This window comes from Cervus elaphus, chromosome 12 (genome assembly GCF_910594005.1).
Source record: "Cervus elaphus chromosome 12, mCerEla1.1, whole genome shotgun sequence".
NCBI classification, from domain to species: Eukaryota; Metazoa; Chordata; class Mammalia; order Artiodactyla; family Cervidae; genus Cervus; species Cervus elaphus.
This window is the reverse complement of record NC_057826.1, coordinates 55405001-55415536: the sequence shown is the minus strand read 5'-3', so window position 1 is coordinate 55415536 and position 10536 is coordinate 55405001. Positions and strand designations below refer to the sequence as shown.

The following is a 10536-nucleotide window of genomic DNA, read 5'->3' as shown; positions in this document are numbered from 1 at the left end:
AAAAGTGAAAGTTTGCCTCCTTTGCGGGAGAATTGGTTTTGTTCCTCTTATTGTAAGAGACGTGTTTAAAACTCCTTCCCTAAAGAAGCAGGAATAAGAGTTAAGAGTAAGAGACCCTCAGAACAGGCAGCTGGGGTAGAGAGAGCAAAGGAAACCCCAGTCCTCTGGGGCAGCAGGAGCCAAGGCCCACAGTTCCTGTGGAGAGGAACTCATTACATGACTCTACTGGGCACTTCTTGTTTAGAGCTGCTTCCCAACTGCTCCCCAGCCTAGAGCAAAAAGCACCACCATTCTCAGTCATGTGACCCAATTTTAAAGTATTTTATTACATAATCTTTTCATGGCACCGTCAGGAGTAACAGAAAACGTTATCCCCAGTTCCTAACCACATCCTGAAAAATATACATTTGTATTTATATATTTATATCAATACTCCACCCCATCCCCTAATTCCACCACCTAGTATAGGACTTTTGCTTAAAGCAAGAAACTATTCTTTCAGGTAAGAAAATATATATGGAAGCTAAGTGAAGTAACGGTTAGAGTGACTGGGGACAGCTCGGTCGTGGGGGCAGGAGGGAAGGGGTAAAGTCCAGGCTAGGCAGGATGCATCACTGGGTCCGGCAGAGGTGGAGAACAGTGTATAAAAAGGCAGCGTCAGGCAGGTGGCTCTGGTGTCCTTGGTCCATTAGGAGATGGCCTTTGCCTCAGGAAGGAAGGCTTCCCAGTACTTAGCCAGCTGCAAAGAAGTGCACTCAGTAAGCAAGTGCTCCCAAAGAGTGGCAGAGCCTGAGCCTGGAAGGGGAGCAAGCCAGGGCACTCCCCCAAGTGCCCTCGGCCAGCACAGGGAGGCCATTTCTTCAGCTTGGCCTAGGCTGAGGCCAAGCTGAGGAAATGGGTATGCTGAGAGTGGACCCTGGGACAGACTGGCTGGCCAGCCACACTGCCCTTACCTCTCTAGACTGAAGGAAGCATCAAGTGCAAGGTCTGAAGACAGTCCTGGTTCTGCCCCAGAGGAAGTACTCCCGTGGGGGCCACAGCTTGGCTCAGGTCAGTCAGCTCCTCACAACAGGGTCACTGTTCCACATACCGATTGGGGCCTCAGCCTCAAGGGGGCTAGGTGGTATCAGGGGGTTACAGGGAGAGGAGAGTTGGGGTTTGTCCTTAAAAACTAACTCACTGTAGGATTAGGGCTATCCTGCTTATTAGCAAAAGACCCTACTGGATGCTCCACGTTAGAGAAATAGGACTTATGTTCAATTATTGATTAAGCAGGGCCTGGACCCCTGATGTATGCCGGACCACCCCTGTGACCAAAGTCTCAAGTATGCAGCTGGCCCAAGCAAGCAGGAGAGGAAGAAAGCCAGAGAGGAAGAAAGCCATGCACAAGTTACATACCTGCTGCTGTGAACACAGGAGTGTCTCGAGGTACTTGATCACGTGGTTTCTGAAGTCCTTGGATTTCTCTTTCTAAAGGAGACAGGATTCTACACTGACCATCCGGACAGTTGCTCCTTCCCCTCTTGACAGGATGGTGATGTTTTTGCTGACCAAGGCTGAACACAGCCTCAGAAAGGAGAGGCAGCAGCTGGATTAGCTACAATTTCCAGCCTAATAACCTCTTGCAAGGCTTTCTTGAATGGTGGCAGGGTGGGAAAGCAAGGAGAAAGGACAGGGGAGCAGAGGGGTTACGACAGGGCGAGCTTTGTTTTGTGTCTAACTGCTCTGGTCCAGCAACCAGTGGAGGACAGCCACTTTGCCTCAGGAACAAACATACAAATGTGAGCATGCATGCACATGCACGCGCGCGCGCGCACACACACACACACACACACACACACACACACACACACACCAGCCATGCTTGGTCACAATAACTGCCAAACACACACACACACACACACACACACACACACACCAGCCATGCTTGGTCACAATAACTGCCAAACACACACACACACACCAGCCATGCTTGGTCACAATAACTGCCAAACACACACACACACACACCAGCCATGCTTGGTCACAATAACTGCCAAACACACACACACACACACACCAGCCATGCTTGGTCACAATAACTGCCAAGCGCACACACACACACACACACACACACACACACCAGCCATGCTTGGTCACAATAACTGCCAAGCACACACACACCAGCCATGCTTGGTCACAATAACTGCCAAGCACACACACACACACACACACCAGCCATGCTTGGTCACAATAACTGCCAAGCGCACACACACACACACACACACACACACACACACACACACACCAGCCATGCTTGGTCACAATAACTGCCAAGCACACACACACACACACACACACACACACACACCAGCCATGCTTGGTCACAATAACTGCCAAGTCGCTGGCACTGCCATCTGTCTCCCTACTCAGTAGAGATGTGGACAAAACCAGTACCACCACTAAACCAGGCACTGCACACTGGTGAGAGCGAGGATCTTCTATCTTACCTCAAACCGTATCACTTCTTTTCGGACCACAGTTGAAATCCTTTCAAAGTCCCTTTCATACTGAGTCACCCGAGACTCCCACTGGGAAGAAAGAGGAAAGAAAGGATCCCTTATCATATTATGGAGTTACTCTATTAAGTCTTTACCTCTGAACAGCAACTGTGTATCTGAGACCTCAATTGGTCATTTGTTTGTCCCTCTGGGTAAGATTAGATATGGAGATTCCACAGGTAATCCAGTCTCCAGTAGAGGTCACCTCTAGGAACTGGCTGGGAAAGAGGTGCCATGTGTCTCAGGCCAAGTCTGGTTCCTAAGAAATCTAGTTCCCCCAAGGCTCCAGTTCAGGTACTTGCCAGCAAGGCTGGGAGGCCCAGAGAAGTGAATTTAGTTCTCACCAGGAGGACACATGTGAATCACCTTGGAGCTTTTCAAAGACCCAGGCAGGACCACTCCTGCAGAGATTGTAATTTGGCAAGTATGGGTTGAACAGGAAAGGAGGAGGAGGGCCCGGTCTCAAGGCAGACCCTGGGCCATCCGCAGAGGCTTTGCCAGCCACTGTCCTTTAGACTCCATTAGTTCTCTTGCCTGCTGAGGGGTTCTAAGCAGCTCAGTGGGGTGGAACCCTGACTCACTCAGGAGCCAGAACGTCCCTGCAGGTCTGCCTCGGGGGGCTCACCTCTACAATCTCATCCTTGGCCTGCTGCAGCTTGTCGGGCTTGTTGGCCCACAGCAGCCGAGCCTCGGCCTCCCGCTTCTTCTGCAGTGTGGCCTGAGCATCCTGCCAGCGCTGCCACGTCTTCATGCGCTGGTCAAAGGCGGCCTGTGGGGGTGAAGGTTGGGGAAAAGCACAACCAGCCCTTCAGGCGCTCTGCTGGCTCTGCCTTGCGGGGAGGGGGCTCTCCCAGCGGCTGTGCTGGGGAAGGGCCGAGCAAGGGCAGGTTCCACAATCCTGTGTTAATGCCTAGCTGGAAGTTTAACGTCCAAAAGCACAAGCTTGGGTAAGACTTCTCTCCAAGACTCCAGTAGACTAGCGTCATGCTGTGTCATGCTGCTCCCAAGGCTGGATGGCCGAGGGCAAGCAGGTGGTCTGATGCCCATGCCCAATCTATGGCTTTCAAACGGACTCCCTGAGATGAGTTCATGAGTCTACACACTTTCCTTAAATGCCTGCCCTGTGCCAAGGGCTAAGAATATAGTGGGGAACGAAACACATAGGCCTCCTTTCATTGAGCTTGAAGTCTAACAGGAAAGGCTGACATTGTATTACTAATTGCCAATAAGTAATTGTAAGAATGCAGAGTAGAGAAAAAACAAGCAGAGTACTGAAAAAAAAAAAACACTTGGGGACCTAGATGAGCCTGGGAGACACATCAGGGAAGACCAACCTGAGGAAGCAAACTCTATACTGACACCCAAACAATATACAGGGTGAGTTTGACAGATCTCCCCACCACCTTCAGCTTAACAGATCTTTATACTAAGTAAACTTCATCTCATCCATACCTTCAACTGCTCGCAGCTATTAAGGCCTTCAAGAAGCTCTCCAAAGTCCATTTGCTGGTCTTCCCTGTTTTCAGTTCCGTGGTCACAATCAGCATGTCCAGAGGATGCCTCCTGGACTAAGCAAACCATCCCGCACCCCCACTGGCTCTGTAGGCTTCAAGAGGCTGGGATGGAAGACCTCTGCCTGGGGCAACCTCCCAACACTGCTCCTTCTGCTCCCCTCCCCTATGAGGGTTCCCTGGATGTTTTCCAGGCCTCCTTAGTTCAGGCCTTTGCCAAGACTTGAACCTTAGGGAGTGAAATGACACCAAATTTATCTTCCCCTGCATTGTCACTGCTGCTTATCTGCAATTTCTATACAGCCGAATAAAGGCTCAGGTAAAGTGTGACCTCAAATCCAACCTAACACCCTAGGCTAACTGTGGTACAGCTGCAGGTTTCAGCAGAGAAGTAACATCTGTTCATCTCTCCAGTCCCATTGCCAGCACATAACCACGAGAAGGGCAGGTGAGGGATCTCTGAGAAAAGACCAGCTTTGCAGTTCTGAGCACCAAAGCGAGCTGCCTCAGAGAGGCCTCCCTCACCCCTCTCCATACAGGGTCCCTGGCCTGAGGGTTGTATCCAAATGCTGAGCTCTCCAGAAGTCCCAGACAACACTGCTCTCTGAAAGCATTCCCAGAGAGAACTCTTCCCTGGGGTGGCTTTCCAGTCTAAGTAGTCTGACCTGTTCTGAGCATTCCACAAGAGGTTATTTTTCCAGCCTCTTACCACTCTGGAGTTAGCAGCAAACCAAACAGCAAAGGGAGAGGACAGTGAGCAATCTTACAGACTATATTAAGCAACACTATCACGGAGAAAATGAGTCCTGGGGGCAGCGTGGCTCCTGACAATGCAGGAGTTCTCAGGCTGGGGAGAGCTCAGGGGGAGAGAGAGAGAGAGTGAGTATGTGTGTCTGTGTGTGTGTGTATGTCTGTGTGTGTGTGTCTCTGTTCCAACTCAGAGGCTCAGACGTTCTGGTCCCAACCTGGATCAGACAGATTCAGGCCCTATTAGGGCAGGTGCCAGGCTCCCTCTTGGCTCCTTCCTCTGTCTCAGAGAGGCCATGCAGAGCTAATCTCACTGCCCAGTGAAGCTTCCTCAGCCACTCTGAAAGGTCAGGGAAACCAGGGTGCCCTGGTCACCAAAAGAGAAGGTGAGGTGCTTGACCTGAGGGGCAGGCTGCAGTCTTGTCACTGGTGTGGTCAGCACAGCACAGCTCTGGTGACAAGCTCCCTCAGCCCCCTAGCCACACTCCTCCATGTAGCACCACACTGGTTGTGTGTAGTTACCTGGTGGCCCACATTGGAGGGAAAAGTGGAAGCCAGCAGGAGCTTTTACCAGGGCCAAGCTGCAGCTTACTGTTAAGAAGGCAAAGACCAGAGGGCTGAGGAGGAAGTCACAGCTCCAAGGGGCCCAGACCTAGGCCTGGAACAGCCTTGCTTGAAGAAAGGAATATAGGATGCTGTCCAGCTTCAACAATAAGGAAGGGCCTACTCGGAAATTCAAGAGTGGTCTTTTCTTCAAGCTGATTTAAAATACTGGTTGTGGGCCTCAAAATGACTCAGCGATAACTAAGAGTTTAATGGATGTTTCAGTTCACAAGATACTTTCTCTTTTGACAGTAGAAAAATTATACCTATTTCAAGCTATAATGGATGAAACCACCTTGGGAAGAAGAAGAGCAAAGGAAAAGACAAATTAAACCCAGTGGAGGAAAAAGAGGAGGGGAACGAGATGCTTACACGGACTATGGCCAGGAGGCGAATATAGTCACTCAGGAGCTCCGCGAGGAGGAAGAAGTCATTGTTGGCCTGTTCCTGGTGGAGCTGCTCGATCTTTTCTTCCACCTCAGCCAGCTGGGAGAGCGCCCGTGACAGAGCTGTGTTGTCCTCAGAGCTCCCAAGCATGGCCAGACTCTTGGCAAACTGGGCCGTGTTCAGCGCCAGCTCTGGAAGGAGGAAGACAGCAGAGCCTCTGATCTCCCGGGGAAGAGGCACAAGTCGGCTGGCACTGCCCGGGGGCCTGAGCTACACGGGCCCCTGCGTGTCTGGCAACCGTGGGCTCTGCAATCTGGTCACTTACACCAGAGCCAAGTGAACTCAGAGAGTGAGGGTGACGCAGGTCGGGCACACAAGCAGAGAGGTGCCTGTGGCCTTCAGCTTCCCTCGGTTAGGCTTACTTGGATGGAGCAGTGCTGATGCTTCTGGGGAACTAGGGGCCAGTTAATAGAAACAGGCACCGTTCTGATGCTCACATCAGAGCTCAAAGTAAGCAGCCTGCCTGCATGAGAGAGAGTGTATGTACGCACTGAATAGTCTTGCATGCATCAGAGCAGAACAACTTTTCGGTGAAGAGTCAGGTATTTTAACCTTTGCAGACCACATACAGCTCACTCTCCTTGCTCCACCCCCCAACCCTTCCACCCCGTCATCTCTTCAAAAATGTTAAAAACCACTTAGAGCCACAGCAATAGGTCCATCACTAATAGGTCTACGGCTAGATATGACCCAGGGGGCTGGGTCATATTTTGCCAACCCTTACATTGGTCTCCATTCTAATGGTTTTCTGCCTGTTTAGATTTCTGATTATCAACATGTTAAAAGCATTCAAACTTGGCAAATTTCACTAGCTCTTACGCAAATCTCACCAGAGAAAGGTGAAGAAGGGTTAGGAGACATACATGGTTTCCCACATTTACATATTTCTCACTGGACCGTGTAGCTAAGGCATGTAACATCATTTTGGATATAAGCCACCAACTCAAATGCCACCAACCGAAGCCCACAGTCCCAGGCCAAGCTGTAACCGGGACGGCTTCTCTGCACTCCTCCCAGGTGGAGCACAATGCCTTCAGCGGCAGAGGCATGTTTCCTGTCAGGAGACGCAAGGCATTATCTCTTTGATCAGAACATCAAGGACCAAGTGGGTTGAGAATTTCAACTTGAATGGCTGAGAGGTTTGGGAACAACATGCCCTCCCATCTCTAGCTCACTGGAGACATCAGTTTCCCCCCAGCTCCAAGTGCACATCAGAAGCTTATTACCTTTCCTGTGGTTGACTAGAGTTTCTACAACGGCATGCAGTTTCCGTAAGCGCTGCTCCTCACACTCTACCTCCTGGAGCTTCTCCTCAAACCACTGAAACACACAGGCCCAAAGCTTTAAAGGAGGCTACTCATCATACAGGTGTAGAGCTGTCTTTTCCTTAGCAGTTTTTTTTTTCTTTTTTAAGGGACTGAATTATTGTAAAAATAAAGTCTCTAATCTCAGGACTCCTCAAGGCTTCTGACCTATAACCCTGAGGGGGTTGGGGAAGCTGAGAGGCCCAGTGCTACTCACAATGTCGGATTCATTCATCTTGATGGTCATTTTGCTGACCGCATCTGTCGCTTTGTTGAACATCTTGAGGAGACCAGCGCCACTCAATGTCTGGGTACCCACAGCACGTGGCAGCTACAAGACCAAGAAGGCGGGGTGGCAAGTTATCTGCTGCCCCTATTTTAGGTTCAGAAGAGTTAGTATCCATCAGACGGCATGCTCCAAACTTGCCAAATAAATCATCTGAACTGTAGGCTGTTATTTTCAAGGGCAGTTAGACAAATCCTTAATAGCAATGTGAAGAGACCAAAAAAAAAAAAAAAATCAAAGGACCACATTAAAGAGAACCAGCAAAATTGTCAGCTTCTGATATTGTGTGCAGAAAGACAAGCAGTGTGTGTTATGTGTCCAGGTGACCTCATATTGAGATTATCTGCCTACCCAGGCACGAACTGCTTAAATACCAAATGTTTTTGTTTAAGAGTCAAAAGTTCTTTTTGGATGCATACTCGCACACAGCTAGACTTAAATCTTGAGACACTTTGAAGCTGTAATTCCATTCGAATTTTCCTCAGGGAACAAAGGAGCATAATAGATTGAGGACATCTAGTTAAGTCAAGCATGCCAAATACTTAGAAACAATTTGACTAGTTCAGTCTTCCCACTCCTTTCCTAAGGCATGAAAAGGATGCTGAAGAATCCATAGTGTATGTAGTATACCACGCTGAACAATTAGATTTTAGTGCCCAGGACTCTTGAGAGTCTTCTTAACTCAGGGCCATTTTGCCCCCAGGGGATAGTTGGTCATGTATGGAGATAATTTTGCTTACTAAAACTGGGGACAGGGGACTTTCCTGGTGGTCCAGTGGCTAAGACTCTGTGCTCCCAGTTACAGGGGACCTGGATTCGAATCCTGGTTGGGGAACTAGATCTCGCATGCTGCATTTAAGAGTTCACATACCACTGCAAACAATTCCACATGCTGCAACTAAGAAAGATACTGCCAAAACTAGACTCTGGACACAACCAAATTAAAAAAGTCCTGGGGACGGGAGGTGGGGGAAGGTACTGGCATCCAGTGGATAGAGGCCAGGAATGCTGCTAAACCAACAATGCACAGGACATCCCCACAACAAAGGGTGATCCAGCCCAAAATGTCAACAGTGCCACTGGAGATAAACCCTGCTCTAGGGGCACCAGGCGGGTATGAGGGCACGAAAAGGAAAAATGGATTTAGGAATCTCAGAGGAGAACTAAGACTTAGAGCATTAGACAGAGAATTTTCAATTAAAGAAGTTCATTTTGGTGGGGCAACCCATATACTTACTTAGTACCATTTTCTTATTTTGAGTAATGTATACAATATGCAAATTAAAGAAAAATTTAAAAATAAAAACAAAATAAAAAAATAAATACAAAACAACAGTTCTACACTGTCACTTATTTCCTTCTACTTTTCTTTCCTATGAGATACAACACTGTTTTATTCCAGTGTTTCTTTTGATTCTTAATGACTAATGTGTTTTTTCAACTGTGTTTATATGCTGTTTCATGTTTCATTTCATAATTCTTGTTTTAAAATGAAGTACAGTTGATTTATAGTACTGTGTTAGTTCTAGGGGTATAGCAAAGTGATTCAGTTGTATATGTATATATATATATACATTTTTTTTTTTTTCAGATTCTTTTCCATCATAAGGTTATTACAAGGTACTGAACAGAGTTCCTTGTGTTATACAGTAAATCCTTGTTGTTTATCTATTTTATATATAGTAGTGTATATCCATTAATCTCATATTCCTAATTTATCCCTCTCCCTCATCATTCTGCAAATGTACACTCCAATGAATTTCTGTATACTTTCTGTTTATGATGAGAATTAAGTATTTGTTGAATTGATATATTTTACTAACTCTTCAATTATTAGCAACTGGACTGTCTCTAATTTTTCACAATCATGAATAGCCTATGCATAGCCTGTTAAAAGACTGTCCACTTGAATCAACACTTTTGCTACATGCTGGCAGTTCTGAGGTCTGTGGTTAAGTGGTTTTAAACTAAAATTCCACAGCTCCTGGCACAAAATAAACATTCAATCGAAGCCAAGTAGTAACCTATGAAGGACATGCCAAGACCTGCCAAACAGATCTCTGTGTTGATCCAGTAAGACAAAACTGGGTTGCAGTTTGACCTCTACAACCAGTTACTTTTGACTGTAGGCAGAGCTGCTTTTATTTCAGAGGCTGAAAGATACTCTCCACTTTTGGGCACTTATAAAACTATGATACAGTCAGACTAGGCTATATGCGTGTGCGCAAATATTTGTTGAAGGGACTAGTTTCATTTCACAGGGGTAGATACGAATTGTGAAATTCAGTTTGTACAATACTAACCTCTTCTTTTTCCAAGAACTCTCTGACATCAGGGTCCTGTAACATGGTAGGATGATTCACAATCCTCTGAAGGTACCTACAGGGTAAGCAGTTATCTGGTTAGTTTACCTGGCCTTACAAAGTTTGGGGCATCTTACCATGCTGGCAGTGGTACAACGTCTTTCATTACTTTAAAATGTCCTCAGGGCACTTAAGTATGACACTGCTTATAAGCACATGTAAGTTCATATTCTTCACATTTCCAAAAAGGAAAGAAAAGTAACTGCTTAGAGAGAGACTGCAGAGCCATTCCTGAATGTTGAAGGAGAATATGATTGCCTGCTCACTCAGGAGAGGAAAAGAGAAGAGGATGCTCTGCTCCTAATGTGGGAAGGAAAGAGACTTAGGAAAGGCTACAGACAACATGGAGGTGGGAATCTTTAACTCATTCAAGTTTCACCACTACTAACTCTAGCAAATGTCTCATGGTAATTAAGTCTCAGTTTTAGCTCCTCATTTGTTCTCGTGGTACTCAAGAAAAGTTTTATTGTACTTACCTTTCTAGAGCAGCCCTCCGTTTTTCAAGAAATTCTGCAGAAGAAGAATCTTCCTTCCCAACTTTTACTTTCGTCATTCCTGGAACACAATTTAAAAAGAAAAAAACAAGAAAACTATAAATCATCATGAAAAGCTTTAGGCTGCAGAAAAGCCCACAGGAGGAAGGCAATGAGGGAGCTCTACAAAATACAACCAAAGGCCACTTCTATGTCATGCACAAGCATGAACAAAAGGTTCTTTACATAAGAGTCAGTTTTC

At 47.0% G+C, this 10536-nt stretch overlaps 1 protein-coding gene across 3 annotated transcripts in view; it reads right to left on the bottom strand.

Moving 5' to 3' along the window:
- Positions 1-305: 305 nt before the first annotated feature.
- The window catches only part of SNX1 (sorting nexin 1), a 34055-nt gene continuing 23824 nt past the window's right edge, over positions 306-10536 (bottom strand). For all 3 annotated transcript variants that reach the window (XM_043919066.1, XM_043919065.1, XM_043919067.1), the window contains 9 exons: positions 10278-10356; positions 9742-9817; positions 7370-7483; positions 7075-7168; positions 5774-5979; positions 3166-3309; positions 2490-2570; positions 1399-1470; positions 306-739 (listed from right to left, as the gene is read on the bottom strand). In XM_043919066.1, the coding sequence (XP_043775001.1) occupies positions 689-739; positions 1399-1470; positions 2490-2570; positions 3166-3309; positions 5774-5979; positions 7075-7168; positions 7370-7483; positions 9742-9817; positions 10278-10356 (917 nt within the window). In that variant the 3' untranslated portion in view covers positions 306-688. The remainder of the gene's footprint in view (positions 740-1398; positions 1471-2489; positions 2571-3165; positions 3310-5773; positions 5980-7074; positions 7169-7369; positions 7484-9741; positions 9818-10277; positions 10357-10536) is intronic.